Source organism: Artemia franciscana, chromosome 13 (assembly GCF_032884065.1).
Source record: "Artemia franciscana chromosome 13, ASM3288406v1, whole genome shotgun sequence".
NCBI lineage: Eukaryota > Metazoa > Arthropoda > Branchiopoda > Anostraca > Artemiidae > Artemia > Artemia franciscana.
In genome coordinates, this window is record NC_088875.1 from 9,425,329 (window position 1) to 9,443,117 (window position 17,789).

General features: G+C 34.6%; 1 protein-coding gene across 1 annotated transcript in view; it reads left to right on the forward strand.

The window, feature by feature from the left end:
- Positions 1-2,448: 2,448 nt before the first annotated feature.
- The window catches only part of LOC136034245 (dedicator of cytokinesis protein 3-like), a 248,524-nt gene continuing 233,183 nt past the window's right edge, over positions 2,449-17,789 (forward strand). The window contains exons 1-2 of the mRNA XM_065715385.1: positions 2,449-2,591; positions 11,160-11,243. Coding sequence (XP_065571457.1) covers positions 2,552-2,591; positions 11,160-11,243 — 124 coding nt within the window. The 5' untranslated portion in view covers positions 2,449-2,551. The remainder of the gene's footprint in view (positions 2,592-11,159; positions 11,244-17,789) is intronic.

The window sequence follows — 17,789 nt, forward strand, 5'->3', positions numbered from 1 at the left end:
TGGGCGAAGGAGGGGGGTTAATTGTCCTCCAATTACTTTCGACTATTAAAATAGGAAATAGCCCTTTCAATTTCCAATCGAGTGAGCCCTTTTTGAAGTTTCTACGACAACTCCTTCGATACGAAGTGCTGGTCTAAATAAAAAAAATAAAAAAATAATACATTGTGCCAACATCGTTCTTTACTTAGGCAGCGCTATTGTGCTGCTTATGATTTGCCCGCATTTTTTTTACGTTTTCCTCTTCTGTAGCCAGTTTACTAGTCTGTTATCTTAATATAAAATCCAATTTTAATATTCCTCAGTAAATTCACTAATGATTCTGTATCCTGTCCTAAAGTCCCTAGATTCATGGCCTTTTTTGCTTTTATAGTCCGGCTTCTTCTGCTTCAATGCACTGCTTCATGTTCTTATGGACGCTCTCAACAGTTTTATTTAGCTGCTTGTATGCACCATCACAGTGATTATTTGTCTACACGTCAACCGTACTAGAGAGGAGCCACAATTTCCTCGACGATCGTTCGCTTTTTGCGAACTTGGAGCATTGATTGACAAATTTGTGCAGGGTCACTTCCAACCACAGAGTCAAGTACTATAAATGTGTTTGCTTTGCTTAAGGCTAAACTGAAGTCTGATTTCTGAATTTCCAAGTTTTTCAGAGTCACGTGGCAGTTTGTAAACTACTTTTTTTGTGGACTTTTCGCTTGACTCACAGTTCGCAAACCTTTTCTCCTCTGCATGCCATCATGGTACCATCTGGTGTCATCTCTTGCTTATGTGGAAGCGGTCTTTTTGAATCCTTATCCTGTGACCAAGGAGTTTCATGACTGTTTGTGTATGTCCTAATAAACGGAAGGGATTCCACCTACAGTCACTTTATTTTAGTGTACCAGTTCAATAATAGTCTACCATATTGGTTTTTCTCTTAAGCTCAGATCGCCAAAACTCCATTGCAGAAAGACTTGTTGTGCCCAGATTTCGCGTTAAAATATCACCTAACCCATGGAATGTTATGTAGTAGTGCATCCTTTATGGATCCATTGACCTGTATGCAGTCGCATAATTTCGTCAAAATCCTTGGGGGGGGGGAGGACAAAGTTGGTGCAAATTTTCCCAAATTAAGTGAAAATGAAAGTAAAAACTGAAAAATAAGCCGTTTGGTACCATGAAAGTGCTAAATTGTAACATAAAAGTACTATAAAGATCCTTTGTAGAACTGTAAAGGTAAAGATATACTAAAGAAAACTGATCCGTTTCTGTTGATGCTTAAATTATACAAGCTTATCTTAGTTTTGACAAGAATTTTGAAGAAAATAAATTCAGCTCAGAGGGAAGGGGGTAAAATTAGGCCGGTAGATATTTACTAAAGAAAAATGATACGTTTTTGATCATGCTTAAATTATACAGGTTTCTGTATAATTAAGGTTTCTTCAAAAATTATTAAGATTTCTTCAAGATTTTTGAAGAAGCTAAATTTAACTCGGGGGAGAGGGTAAAATTGGTCTGGGGGGGACTGAGGTCTGGGAGGGACAGTTGCCGTCTTGTCACATAGCAATTGCGCCCATCCCTGTATGTAGAACTGTTACATCACAGTGTCTTCTACTTCATAAGCTGAGCCATAGAATGGTTTTACTGTTACTTTTGTACAGTTCCTGTTCAGTTAGGCTGTCATAATTCTGTTGTTTATTGGTTTTCAGCTAATGAGTGTCTTTGCAATGAGTCTCGTGACAAAAAAAAACAGAAGAGTGGATGCAGAGATGAAAAGGAAAATCCATAGGTCAGTGTTCCTATTACCTGAACAATTGTTTAGGGTCATGAAACTATTGTTAATAGATGCATTTTGACTTTTGGAACATCTTTTCTCTCTTGCAAAACTACCGCAAACTCCCATTATGGAGTTATTCCGGCCCAAATATCCTGTATTTACACATATAGAATTGCAATCATTTTCGTTTTCGTTGATCGGATATTTGAAATGGCGAAACTGTAATAGTTTAGGAACAAATTTGGGCTATATATTTGCACATCAGGGGGGTGGGGTAAAGCATAGCATATATTAAATACGTAAACTAACCATTGCTGTATTTAATATATGTTATGCTTTATCCCCCCCCTCTAATGTGAAAATATATAATAACTCCATAACAGTGAGTTTGCGGTAATTTTGCAACAGAGAAAAGATGTTCAAAAAGTCAAAATGCATCTATTAACAATAGTTTCATGGCACTAAAGAATTGTTCAGGTAATAGGAACATTGACCAATCCATGTATATTCCGTGCATAATTAATCCAAAAACAAAATAAAAGCTTGAAAGACTTACTAGTATTTACTTTTCAATCAAGATAAAAATTTTCAAGTGGTGATTTTCCTTGAATGAAATATCTTGAACATAAGATTTAATCAGAAAATTATCGGTGACTTTTGTTCAAACAAGGCTCATTGGCAACCATGTACTATAGATTTTTTTTGGCATAATCAATCGAAAAATTTAATTGAAGTCTCAGCTTTGGAAAAGCACTATATGTCATCCTAGTAAATATCTCACTAGATAACATGGACTGGAGTCCTTGTTCCTCTAAAAAATATGGAATTGGTAATGCTGTATTTTTTTTTACCAATGTTGACTGGATTTATTGGGCCAGTTTATCATAGGGGTAACAATTACTTTTGGTTCAGATTTATATTGAAATTTCCTGTGTGTATAAGACACAGGCGAGTGAAAACCTTGGGAATCAGCACAGACACCAATTCCTGAGAATCTGAAAGCTTTCTTTTTCACAAAACTCAGCTAGCCTACTTTTGGTAGCCTGATGTTCTCTTCTAACACAGAATTCAGATAACAAAATAAGAAATATAAAGCAGATTACAAGATATTAGTCAGTAAAAAAATGGGTACCAAATGGGTAAAATTCTAATCCATTGACTTTTTGCTATCTTGGAAAGTTGTTGGGCTAGAGAATTGAAACTTTCAGGGATGAATTAACAGACTAAATTATATAAATGGCATTGTTTATAATAGACTATTCAGGTGTTTAAGAAAGACTAGCCTACATCCATAGTTAGAATTGCATCCCAATTCCCAATTTAACATTCATTTGCTTTGGAAATTATTTTCACCCCTGTTCCTATATATATCAATTCAAGCTATATTTTTGTCCATCAGGGTTGGGTAGGGGGAAATTTATATCATTCACCACTATGCAGGTGGTATTTAACAACAGTAGAAACTCTCCAACACACATTTTTTGATTGCCATATACTTGCACCCAAAACTAATAAGATTAAGATAATTTGCAAAAAACTAAAGATTAAAGAAATGTTTGAATCCATCATTAGCTTACAAATACCTCCTAATACTGAAAGACTGATTTATTGTGATGATCTAAATTGTGAAAAAGACAATGGAAAATGAGCTAGTTTATTAATGAAGATCTACTGTGCAGAAGAGAGCAAGAGTGAGTAGGAAGAGCTGTATTGGTACCAGCCAGCCTCTTGGCCTTAAACTACTGGGGACAGGCAGCTCAAGTACTTGCACTTCCCACAAACCAAACAGAAGGGAAGAGAGGATGAAAAAGAAGAATTGCTTGTGCCATCTTGAAGTAAAAGGGGTGAAAGGACTATATGCAGTCTGTATACCCTCATACAAATTCTAGAATTGGAAGCTTTGGAAAAGAACTGTATGTCATCCTAGTAAATATCTCACTAGATAACATGGACTGGAGTCCTTGTTCCTCTAAAAAATATGGAATTGGTAATGCTGTATTTTTTTTACCAATGTTGACTTCATTTATTGGGCCAGTTTATCATAGGGGTAACAATTACTTTTGGTTCAGATCTATATTGAAATTTCCTGTGTGTATTAGACACAGGCAAGTGAAAACCTTGGGAATCAGCACAGACACCAATTCCTGAGAATCTGAAAGCTTTCTTTTTCACAAAACTCAGCTAGTCTGCTTTTGGTAGCCTGATGTTCTCTTCTAACCCAGAATTCAGATAACAAAATAAGAAATATAAAGCAGATTACAAGATATTAGTCAGTACAAAAAATGGGGTAAAATTCTAGTTAATTGACTTCTTGCTATCTCAGAAAGTGTTTAGGCTAGGAAAATGAAACTTTTCAGGGATGAATGCTCATCCCTGAAAAGTATTGTTTATAATAGACTATTCAGGTGGCTAAGAAAGACCAAACCAACATCCATAGTTAGAATTGCGTCCTGAATCCCAATTTAAGATTCATTTGCATTGGAAATGATTTTCACCTCTGTTCCTATATATATCAATTCAAGCTATATATATGCCCATCAGTGTTGGGTGGTAGGGTTGGCAAATGAATGTTAAATTTGGATTCAGTTTTCAACTCTGAATATAGAATAAATCTCATTTTTTAGCAACCTGAATAGTCTGTTAATATAAACATTATCCAAAAAACATGCTAGCCTATTTGAATTTAAATCTAACCCCCCTAATGAAGCAATACATAGCCTAGGGTAAAAGACCTGTTATTGATTAATCAAAATTATGTCACAAAATAACCTTAACACCATTTTATCAACAAGAAATTAAAAAGAATGTAAGCCTTTAACTGGACTGTTGAGAAAACAATTCTTACTTCATAATATGCATAATAGCCTAGTTGTAGTTAACATATTTTGACTACAATTTCAGTATACTTTATCTCCCCCTCCTAATGCACAAATATATAGCCCAAATTATTTATGTCCTGTGGGTTTTTGTTTCTTGATGCTATCAATATTGATTCAGTTTATAGGTACATGGGTTGAAACAAGAATGACACATGGCAAAATCCACAGGAAGACTAGACATGCATTGTGGGAAGGATGACTAAATGCATAGAGGATGCTAGGATTATCATGAACAGCTAATTTTGGGAAGCTATATTCAGAAACCTTTTTAACCAATTAGTGACTTCAAAGGCTCAAACAACTTGTTTTGCCCTGAAGGTTTTTTTTTGGTCCAGCAGTTGTATTTCTTCTTCTTTAAACACACCTGAAAATCATTTCTAGGGGTTAATTTGGAAACTTAATATGACTTCCATTCATTCAAATATGGACCCAGGTGGACATCCAATTGAATAAAAAAGCAGTCAGACAAGCTACTAAATTATTGAAAACACAAAACATTGAAATATATGGCCCTATTTTGATCCCTTGCACATTATTCATAATTTGTTATCTTGAACCTTGCCTGGTTCTACCAGCACCTTTTGGGAGAGGCAATCTGGGATTCTGAGTTTTTTCTGATTCTAAAACTGTTTTTAGGCTTCATAGTATTGCTTGTTCATCTTATTCTTTGCTATCTGTTAGTCCTTCAGTTAGCTCCTGGTGTGTTGGTCAATATTTGAGTTCAAACTTTCAAATGTTTTCCAAATCCTTTTGCTAGTGCTCCATCAGCCATTGGGAATAGTCAAAATAATTCTGGAGAAACCAAATTTGACTTTTGGCAGTGAGATTGTTGCTGTCTAGATCTAGCTATTCTGAAGTAGATTCAGAACTGCCATCATATAAAATCACCTCATATAACAGTGGTCTATCAGCATTTAAATTAGAAAAGAAAGCCACTTTCAGGAAAACGACTGAAAGGATATATTCCAGGAGATTTGAATTTGATTCCATTTTTGCAGATATGGATCACAAGAATTGCCACTTTGTATGTAGAAATACATTTATCCAGATTTAGATAAAGTCATTTTTCCATTTTCTGTTTTATTTTCTACTAAACAGGTTTGAAGCCACTTCCAGGAAAACAACTAAAAGAAAATATACCAGTAGACCTGACTAATGAAATTCTGTTTCAGGGGGAAATTTTTGCAAATATGGATCATGAGAATTACCACTATGTATGTAGAGATGTATTTATCCAGATTTAGATAAACCCATTCTTCCATTTTTTTTATTTCCTACTAAACAGGTTTGAAGCCTCCAACATCAAAGATTTGCATCTTGAACAACCAGGGGGGGGGGAGATGTAAGGTAAGCATTTTGATGTCAAACCACTAAACAGGCTTGAAGCCTGTTTAAAACACAGGCTTGAAACATCCAATATTTGCATCTTGTGTGACCAGTTGGGGAGGGTATGCATTTTGATTCCAAACCTTAGACACAGGTTATACATTCTGGGTAAGTGGTTGTCATGTCTGTTTAGTACTGCATATGCCATATTGCAGGTAGTCCACACTAGGGAACACAAAATATTTCACTACACTTAAAGATTCAAAATCTTAAAGATTTTTCTTTAAGAGATAAAACAAAAATCACAGGGATTCAAATGAGCCAAAAAGGAGATGTGCTAGAATTGTAGGCTACCTATTAAAAAAAGATTTATCTGACAATCAATAGCTGAAGAAGCAAGTGGACAGCAAGAACTTGTGAATCTTAAAAGTGGTTGACTAGAGATTGTCCAAAGTAATTTATCAAGTTGACTATGGCTTTGTATATTAAGAGGTAAGAAGATAAACTTTGAGGTTGCATATGAAGATGAAGCAAAGTGCCAATGACTCTTATAGATTTATTTGGTGTTTTCTGGAGAGGTTTAAAGCTTCACAAATGCTTGGCAAAATAGCATATTCAATTATCTTTGAAAGTAAAAATGCACATTTTCAACTACAAAGGAGTTATTTCAGAGACCTTGATAAAGTGTCCAAATTTGCCCCTTAGTTTGTGTCCAAAATAACCCCAATGTGACTGTAATTGTTGAGTATGTGTCCTGAACAAACCTGAACAGATGGCAGTGTTCTGCAATAAAACAGAAAAAGCCCTAAGAATAACTAACTAGAAAGAAAAAAATGGAAATTTTATTGGAACTCCAAGTGAGCAACGACTGAGCTTATAAAAGGATTGAAAAACCATGAGACTTACCTTCAAAATTGATTTTATCCTGTTTCTTTAGGAATAGTACAACTTTTGACTTTTTGAACAAACTTCTTTAACGTACTGTTATATAATTTTGGTTGTGTATTTTTCCATTAAGGGGGGGGGGGCTAGTGATGGTAAGTGATGCAGTCCTCACAGCATTGATAGGACTATGGAGATAGCAGAAAATCAAATGAAAATCTAAGTTTCTCCCAGACTTAGTTTATGCAGATGATTTGAGTGTCCTAGATGAAATGTTAGTTAAATGAATTATTTTTTTTAAGGTTTACGAGTCCAGAGTGCAAAAATAAGTTGTAAAATTAATTTTGAGAGAGCTAAGTTGTATTGACTAGGTACAAATAAAAGTCAAGAAGTGATGTTGTGTAACAATAAGAATGATCAAGTAGGCTACTTTACTTACCTGGGTAGTATTATTAGTAAAGATAGTGGATGCAAGTAATTGTCAAAAAAAAGAATAGTCATAGACTAGGGTCTTTACCACAATTGAAAACAGTTTGGAAGAATACCTTAATTGCGCTACCTGTACTTCAGAGCAAATTAGTTGCAAGAACTGTGATGCTCCATAGTTGATGATGGCAATAGATCTGGTAATTGTGTTAAGGTCAAGCAGCAAACCATCAGGACTAGAGAGTGCTGGAGAGATGCAATTTAAGCCCACATGGTAACAGTGATCACATGGTAGGTGTGGTTCAAGAACCATTCTTCTTCAATGTAGAGTTGGCATCACCACACAACAACAACTTTGGATTGAGTGTGTGAGATCATTGGGTATGACAAGGCACATCATCCTCCAAGCTGACTCTCTGTTGTCTTCCATAAGTGCTATGGTATTGAGGGCTGGGAGGGGTTTTCCTACTGGAATCTCCATGGTTTGGCATCCCATTTCTTGTCAAGCCTCTTTTTGAATTGCTCGGGCAAGGTTGCAGAAATTGTCTCTTGGCTTAGTTGGTTCCTATGATTCTCTGCTTGCTGGCTGAAAAAATGTAGTCAAACCTTGGTATTAATGGTGGATTTGAACACCTTTTTGAAAGTCCTTGTGTTTGTCTTTGGTGGGGAGAGAAGGTGAACAGCATCTGGTCTGCTTGCTGGAGGTACCTATAGGTGAGCATCATGTCATTAAACCTATGCTGAAAAGCAAGTGTTGGGAGGTTAGCAGACTGTAATCTACTGCAGTAGAGCTGACTGCGTAAACTGTCAATGTATTGCATTTGGTAGCTCTCTTTGGACACCTTCAACAAGTATGATGTCACTCTTATAGAAAGGACCAGCAAGACATGCTCCGAAATCTAGGATTGGCCTGATCAGATCTTTGTATAGTTTCAGGAAAACTGTGGAGAAATGAATAGGAAGATAAGTCTGCAAACCGAGATTAGAATATTGTAAGCTGTAGTAATGACAGCAGTTGAGTATGGTTCTGAAATATAGGTGCTTCAAAAGTCTGAAGAGAATTTGTTATATGTTTTCCAGGGGAATGGTCTACATATTTTTTTTTTGGTACTTGTCTTACTGACCATATTTCAAGCAGCAAAATTGTGGTTCTACCCTGCTTTTTAAGGCTACAGTAAGAGAAAGTTTGAGATGGCTAGGACATATTCTATTGATGAAGGATTGCTAAAGATCATTTTTTTTGGCCAATCATTTAGGACTGAAGAAAAAGCAGCTTAACCATAAATATAGAATAGAAAGAGATTTAAAGAAAAGTTGTGACTTCTTGGGAGGGTGTAAAGAGGGAAGCTATGTGTGGATTAGGATGGAGAAGTGTGCAAAGCTGCATTGCAGGTGGTTTGTGCCTATAGTTAATTATTAATAGTAGCAACAAGCTAGTATTTTTTGATTTTTTAAAGTAGGTTCCATGATTTTATAGTATTTCCTTTTTGAGAGTAGAAGTGCGGAAATGATACTGAAAAAGAACTAATAGCTTATAGTAATCACTGTTATTACAATTGTTTGCTTTTTTTTTTTTTTTTTTTTTTTTTTTTTTTTTTTTTTTTTTTTTTTTTTTTTTTTTTTTTTTTTTAGTTTTTATTGGGAGCCAGCTGTGACAATCTTGGTGCAAAATTCATTTTCTAAACTAAACAATATATCAGTAAAAGGGTAATACTGTTTGATTCCCAATCCAAAACTCTTTCCAAACATAATAGGCACTACTGTAACATTTGTATCATATCTCCCCTCCCTCTACCCCTAATGCCTAGATATATCCCAAGTCTCCTCACCCTGCCCCTAATGCCTAGATATATCCCAAGTCTATATATAAAAGTTTGATGATTCTGATGATTTGCATCATTTTGTTTTTTGGTTAATATTATTAGAGGCATAAAATTGGCACTGTCACCTCCAATTTTACCTTCTATACCTGCTGCAGTTTAAAACTGACAATATTAATTGGGTGTCAGAAAATAGAAAATTAAAGCGGTTTTGAGACCACAGCGTATTTGGAGGCCATGTTAAAGAAATGTACCTTGTATAGTCAAGAAGCCTTGCTAGTTTGATTCTTACAAAAAATGTATAGCAATAACCTAAAGGAATAAAATATGTAAAGAGAAACATAAAAAATAACAAAAAAGGAAGATTTAGACAAGGTAGAAACTAAGTTAACTATATGTTGTTTGTGGTAATTCAAAAGGTGTTATGTTCATGGAGACCAGAGAGTCACTTTAGGAGACAATGAACAGTTACTGTATGTTCTGATTTTTTATACTATAAATTCTTCCTAATGTTTGAAGTATGGCTACTGAGAGTATACACAATGTGGCTGAGAAGCCAACATTTCTTGGGCTATTGGGAAACCATTGGATGAGAAACATTGCTTTATTTATTTATTTATTAATTCCAAAATTCAGTAAGCTTTACCAAGTTGTTGCACTTATGATCACCTTTATTAGCATTTTCACTATTTGTTTTATTATCCCTCAAGCAGTTTTATTATCCCTCAAGCAGTTTAGGGAATACATTTTGCTTATTTTTTGAAGCCAGGCTTCATCCTTAAATATCATTGTTTATGTTTGTTTTAGGTTTTTATCATGTTTGCCGACTGCCCACTTATTTTTTTATAAGCAAATATCCTTAACTCAAGATGTATATTTGACATAAGAAGAGAAAAAACAAATATGTTTTTTTTTTAAACATAGGTTTTATGTTTTTGGCATCTTTTGCCAACTGCCTCTTTACTTTCTATAAACAATTCTTCTTAAGTCAAGACGTATATTTGACATAAGAAGAGGAAAAAGTAATAATTGGTTTAATGATTAGTATTAGCAACCATTCCTAAATACAAAAAAGGTCACAGTGACATTATAGATATGACAGTGCTGACAATTTTGTCAAAGACAATTTTTCAAAGATATGGCAAGCATGATATTTTTAATGTAAATAGATTCATCTTTGTTGTTAGTTATTTTTACAACTCATAAATAGAGATAAAACCGATTTTGAGAAAAGGAAATATTTTTAAATAGTGCGAAGAAAAAAGCGAAGATAGAAAAAGGATTCGGTAGAGGGATCTGCTCCAATGTTTAGAGCAGCGGAGGACATGATTGCACCCAAACTAAGCTCAGCTGCTACCTGGGTATACAGCTAAAATACAATTTAAAGAGGAGGAATGAATAGAATAGATGGTAAATTGTGTTAAAGTATATATATATATATATATATATATATATATATATATATATATATATATATATATATATATTAGATGAACAAAAACATACTGAAACTGAATTCGAAAAATACTATCTTTTATTAAAGTTCTGTTTGAAGTGGGTTTTTAATAGAAATTCCTCCTTTAGTTATTAAAGAAATTAAATTGACTTCCAGAAAAAGCGGATCTTGCCAAAAGTTAAATGTATATTATAAATAAATGTTAAAAAAAATTATTTATATAAAATACATAGTATAAAAAAAAAACGATAAATACGTAATACAAAATTAAAATGGGCATAAAATATTAATAAAAGATTTTAATCATAAAATATAATGTAATGTATACATATAAAATATTACCGTATAATTTCTTAATAGTTTAGTTTATCAGCTCTATTTAAATGCAGCTGAAAAATAATTTATGTTTATTAACCTGGCGATGAAAGAAGAAGAAGAATAAGGCTCAAAACTGGACTGTTAAATAAATAATATAATAAAAATAAAAAAAAAATTAATGAATCAGGAATGAAATTTTTACTATCTATTTTGTCTTTTCGATGTTACCTCATTCCTTTTTTTCTTGTGTCTTGAATTATATCGTTTTAATCAGGATTTATTTTCTTCAGCTGTTGCCTGCTTCAACAAAAATGGAATACATCGGCTTAGCTTTAAACTTGGGGATCGTATCTGCATCCTAGAAGAATGTCAAGGTAATTCTTATCATATTTTTTTGAAAGCATTCGGAAAAATGTGTTTTTAAGAAGTTTATCATGGAATTCTTTCAAACAGTGAGAAAGCCGAGATATGGCTCGTTTCTGTTTTGGGTCAATCTTCAAAATTAATTTTTTGACAATCAAATATGGGGTAAAATTAATAAAAATTCTGGAAATGGAGAACTGGGAAGTAGGGGAAACTTTAAATTAGAATCTCTTTTCAGTAGCTTTTTAAATAACTATAGCTATTCAAGGCTGTACTTGCTCGCACGAAAAGATAGGCTCAAAAACAATAGATCGGATCAACGTCAAAAATTTGTTTCTCTGACCAGCAAATACATGTTTAAAATGAATAAATTTTTCTATTTATGCACTGGCAGAAATGTTTGATCGATAAGTCTATTAAAGTAGCTTTTTAAATAACTATAGCTATTCAAAAAGGTACTTGTTCGTGAGAACAAAGGCTCTTACAGGAATGACAGCCGAATTTGGCGTTGCTCAATAAAATTAAAAGGTCTCTGTAGGCCAAGACTTGGCCGCTTCTGTTTTGGATCAACAATAAAAGTTTGTTTCTCTGGACAGCAAATACATGTTTAAAATGAATAAAATTTTTCTATTTATGCACTGGCAGAAATGTTTGATCAGAAAGTGTATTAAAGTAGCTTTTTATTGAACTATAGCTATTCAAAAAGGTACTTGCTCGTGAGAACAAAGACTCTTACAGGAATGACAGCCCAATTTAGCCTTGCTCAATAAAATTAAAAGGTCTGTGGCCGCTTCTGTTTTGTATCAACAATAAAAGTTTGTTTCTCTGACGGGTGAAAGTATGTTTAAAATAAATAAAAATTCCCTGTTTATGCACTTGAAAAAAAATTTCATTGCTAACTATTCCTGCTAACAATTCACTGCAGCATCAAACCACCTGAAGCCAACACAACTATGAACGCTCCTTCTCCATCCCAATCTATTCAAAGCGTCGTTCTTTAAACCCTCCCAGGAAGTTCCCATTTTCCTTAAATCTTTCCTTTCGCCATCCTCCCACCCCAACTGTGGACTACCTGCTTTCTGTATGGCCCTAGACGGTTGGCTGAAAAGGATAATTTTTGGTAATGTGTCATCCTTCATCTGCAGAATGTACCCTAGCCATCTCAACCTTTTTCTCAGTATAGCCCTTAAAAGTGAGATTGAACCACACCTATTGTACAGCTTGTTGTTTGAAATATGGTTAGTCAGTCGAGTACCCAAAATAATCTGTAGGCAATTTCTCTGGAAAACTTTGAGTTTCCTTTTGGGGAAACTTTTGTGTAGGCTGTACCTTTGTTCACCCTACTTTTCTTTTTATGCCAATTGGCATCTGCCAAGTGTCATATAGCAATCGCAAATTCTGTTAGTTGGTCTGTCAGTCTGTCTGTCTGTCCCAGTTTTGCTAGTTTTGGCAATTCCAGGTAAGCTAGAACAATGAAGTGTGGCAGGCGTATCAGGAACCAGACCAGATTAAATTAGAAATCGTCGTTTCCCGATTCGACCATCTGGGGGGCTGAAGGGAGAGGAAAAATTAGAAAAAATTAGAAACTTACGAGTGGGTGATCGGATATTAATGAATTTGTCATTTAGAAGGACCTCGTGACTCAGAGCTCTTATTTTAAATCCCGACTGGCATTAAGCCTCTGATTTTCCTTTTAAATCAATCTATTGATTCTTAGAATTTTACTAGAGCTCATACCATATGAGCTCCTGGCTCTTCCGGCCTCGTCACAAGTGCCATATGAGCTCTTGTTTATCTTTGCGTTTGATTTTCGGTAAGTACCTTTTTAGATAAATATAGTTTTTGCTTTTCGCTCAAAGGAGTCTTTACTCCTGAGAATAAATATAGTCTCTAACAGGAATCGAACTTAGCTTCGAGAGCCAGATTTGGCCTTGGTTTATGAGTCCCGTTAAGTCCCGTGAAACCCTGAGGCTAGGGGTTTGCGTCTTCGTGTCGCTGGTTATTTGTTTTGGGACAGGGTGAATGGTGTGACTCTGTAAGCTCAGCCAGAGTCGACCCAACTCTAAATGCATAACTGGAGAAATCTAGGGGGCTGGGGACACGGGAAGTGTCGGATGATTTACCCCCAATCATACTTTGCATTCCCAGGCGAAGGCTGTGAATCGGAAGGTCGGAACCTGCACAAAACAGACCATTGCTCAACATACGAAAAAGTTTTCAGTTTTTTACCTTTAGCCAGGTTTGCCAAATTTTATCTAATAAAAAAAAAATTCTCAGAGTCGCAGACCATTGCTCAGCATGCAAAAAAGTTTAAGAAGTTTAAGTTAAGCCAAATTTTGGTTTGCTTCTATCTGGGATCAATGTGAGAATTTTATTTCTTTGACGAGAAAACATGCATGTAAGATGAATAAAAATTCCCCATTTATGCACTGGCAAAACTTTTCATTGGAATTTCTTTTAAATAGCTTTTTTAATAACTGGGCTTATTTAGAAGAGTAACTAGACCTCCGTTGCCTGTGCAACGGGAAGTGTTGCAGCAACTGTGCCCTGTTCCTTAGGACACAGTTGCGGAGCAACACATGCAACTGTGCCCTACGGGACACAGTTGCGGAGCAACAGTCTCCATTATGTCCTTCAAAGAACATTTTTCTAATGCGGCTTCGATTGTTATCTTGAAGCATCTTTGATATGGTTTTATTTCGAGCACGTCGAAACTTCGGAAATTATTTCTAAGAGAACGAAGCAACTTGTTATAAAGAACACTTCACTTCTTCTTGCATAACTTTCATAGCACTACTCGATAAAAATAAAATAGACATCAAAATCAAAAATTTCAGAAAATTCCAAAAAGTCGGAACGAGGTGGACTTTTCCGGAATTATTTCCGGGAAATCTGTAAGAGCTACGGAATTTCATGCTTCAGTTCTCGAAAAGATCAATAAAAGTTCTATATGAGTTCATGATTATTTATCTCTAAAACGTTTACTTCCGAAACTAGGGCTGTCTTAACATGACGCCAATAACGTCTTATAGTTTTCTGCTTAACTTTTGATTGTCTAAGCTAGGAAAATATAAAACAAACCAAATTCACCAACAAATTTAAATTGCCCCGAGGGCATGACAAAACTTCCAAATAGAAAAACCCAAAGAAACTATTGTAAGCTCCAGTTGTTAGGAGATCGAGACCTGTCGAACCGCGTTGGAAAAAAAATTCTAGCTGGTCCAGAACAGAAGTTACCTCTAGAACGTCGAAACTTCGGAAATTATTTCTTAGAGAACGAAGCAACTTGGTATATAGAACACTTCACTTCTTCTTGCATACTTTTCATAGCACTACTCGATAAAAATATAAGAAACATCATAATCGAAAATTTGAGAAAATTCAAAAAAAAATCGGAACGAGATGGACTTTTCCGGAATTATTTCCGGGAAATCTGTAAGAGCTACGGAATTTTGTGCTCCGGTTCTCGAAGAGACAAATGAAAGTTCTACATGAGTTCAGCATAACTGTATTTCTAACAAGTTTATTTCCGAAGCTAGGGTCGTCTTAACTTGGCGCCAAACATCGAACGCACAGTTTCTAAGAAAAAAACGGTTTTATTTTTTTTTATGGAAAACCGTTAGAAATTTTAGGAACTTCTCTGGAACTTTCTTACTCTGTTTCACGTTTCCCTTCCCTCTGAAAAATCTCAAATTTTTAACTCTTACCACTTCGGAGCTACAGGTCGCTGATCACGGTGAAAAAAAAAAAAAATACTAAAGCAGTAGTGTTGCTCCGCAACACAATTACTCGCAAGATTAAAGATAAACTCTAACATATGTTCATGTAGAAAAGATTCGGTTCACTCCTCTTCCTGACCTGGCAAGAAAAATTCGTTTCTTTGACCAGCTATAATGCGTTTAAAATAAAAAAAAAATCATCGTTTATGCTTAGGGGAAAACTATTTAATTTTAATTTCTTTAAAACAGCGTTTTAAGTAATAGTAGTATTTGTTCGTGAGAATAAATAAAACTAGTAATCCAACTTCTTCATACACTTGAAAAAGAGAGAATTGCTTTCTCTTTTCTTCATTGTTTTCATTGTCGCAATTTCCCTTTGGCTACTCAATTTTCGGATAGGGCGAAATTTTCTGGGGCGATTTTTTCGAGAGAGCAATGCACCAAACCTTGAGCTAAAACAGTGTAAATATGTTACACAGGCTAATTTGGTTCGTAAAAGAAAAGAAATTTAACTGACACAAAGTAGATTTCTAGACCAACACTGAAATCCGATAACTCCTCCCTCCTGAATACGGCTGTGGTGGCACTCACATTACAGCATTACCCGACTAGAACACATTACAACTAGAACACGTTCAAAACCCCTTTAATTGAATTTAATTTTTATGCAGCAAAAATTTAGATTTTAATTGAATCGGTTTTTAAAATTTGGATTCGGAATAGTTTGTAATTAATTTTCACTTTCCTCTGGGATTTGATACCATAAAGAATCAGCCATCTCGTCTATTATATACTTTTTTAGTTTGTGTGGCCAGACTGTTTGGAGTTGTTTGGGCGGTCTTGTCATAACTTGTAAAGCTTGGATAATCAATCCAAACAAACGGCAGAAAAATAAAAGTCGACATATATTTTCCCTGAGATCATAGAAAAACCATATAACTTCTTTTTTTTTGTGCCGGACATAGATATATATATTTTTTTAGAGAAACATATTTCATTAAAAAGTGCAAATTTAGTTGTTGTTTTTTTCTATCAAACGGAGCAGAATTTTTTTCCTTTTAAGTTCAAGAAAAGGTTGTCCCTGAAAACATTCTAGTATGCCTGCTAGGAAAATGCCTTCTTAAAAGAAATGTCATTTGATCAGTTTGACACTTCTTCCTATTTTCTGTGGTACAACCCTCTTTGATTAAAAACTTTGCCGACACAATTCCTTTGTCTTTTCGGTTAAATTTCGTAATCAAATCACGAAATTTCAATAGGTTTCAATGATATGTAGTCCACTGGGAGAGTTCGCTAATAGACCCTCTGCCTTTGAGACAGTCAGCCGACGTTAAGTCTCACAAAATGATGTTTAAGGTATCGAATCCTCTTGGAGCAAACTTAGTCTGCAGAACATGTGCTAGTTAGATGAATGTACTTGATTGTTTTTTTTTTATTCGTAAAAAAAAAATAATATCAAAGAAGAGGCCTGGTTGATTTTGTTTTTAATATACTATTCATCTGGTTGAGATAAAACTCACACTTTAGGTGTTCGCTCATCTGAGCAAATTGTTTGCTCGTTTTTGCTCAGTCTTGTTTGCTCATGGTGTTGAATCAATGAGCTTCTTTTGTTTTTTTTCTTTTTTATATCCTTTGGTAGTTTGTGCTATCAAGTTTTATGTAGCGTAGGTAGTTGTAAATTGACTAATTGATTTGGATTGACTGATTAAAACCATTTATGTTTGACTTAATACCTTAAATTAATTAAAAAAATAATAACAAAGAAAATGCCTGATTGATTTTGTTTTTAATATACTATTCATCTGGTTGAGATAAAACTCACATTTTAGGTGTTTGCTCATGGCGTTGAATTAATGGGCTTCTTTTCTTTCTTTCTTTTCTTTATATTCTTTGGAAGTTTGTGCTGTCAAGTTTTATGTAGCGTAGGTAGTTGGTCTGTTCCGTGCTAAGCTACCAGGCTTTTTGGCCATGCGGGGAGGAATGTGCAATTACTTTGTTTTATGATTTTGGTGATTGAAATTAATTGATTAATTGATTTGGATTGACTGATTAGTACCACTTATGTTTGACTTAATAAATTAAATTAGGTGTGGTCTTGGAAAAAAAAAATACCTAATTTAAGGTATTACATCGAAAACACGTCATTTATATGGGGAGATATGACCAATCAAGTATATAACTAAAGATTCAAAAGCGTTCCTTTTGCAATCAGAAAAATAAGAAGAATTGGCACCTTCATTAGAAATTCAACTTAAATTTAGGCAATATCAGAGAAGAAATTTACAACTCAAGACTTTGGATGAACCAAGTTATTGAACTGTGTCAGACAAATCTAATGAATGAACTGGAAGTTATTATTTTGTTCTGTATGAATATGTTATTTTTAGGATAGGAAATGAGGTCAGTAGCTGGTTTTGTATTAAATCAGGAGTCAAGCAGGGTTATTTTCTATCCCCTTCTATACGGATCGTTTTGACGGACTTTGTCTGAAGGTGTACAGGAAAGGCAATGGGGGACCACGGAATCAAATGGGGAGGAAATGCTCTCCTGGACTTAGATTATGCTGATGATTTAAGCATATTAGATGAAAGTGTGAGCAAAATGAATGAACTTTTAGAGGTTTTGTGGGTTCAGGGTGCTAGAATTGGTTTGAAAATTAATGTTAAGAAGGCTAAGTCACTAGGCTGGGAATAAGTGAAGATGAAAAGGTGACGTTTGGTAACGAAAAGATTGATCAGGTATTACCTTTATTTACCTTGGTAGTATTACTAGTAAAGACGGTGAGTGCAGTGAAGATCTTAAAAGTAGAATAGCCAAGGCTCATGATGTTTTTTCTCA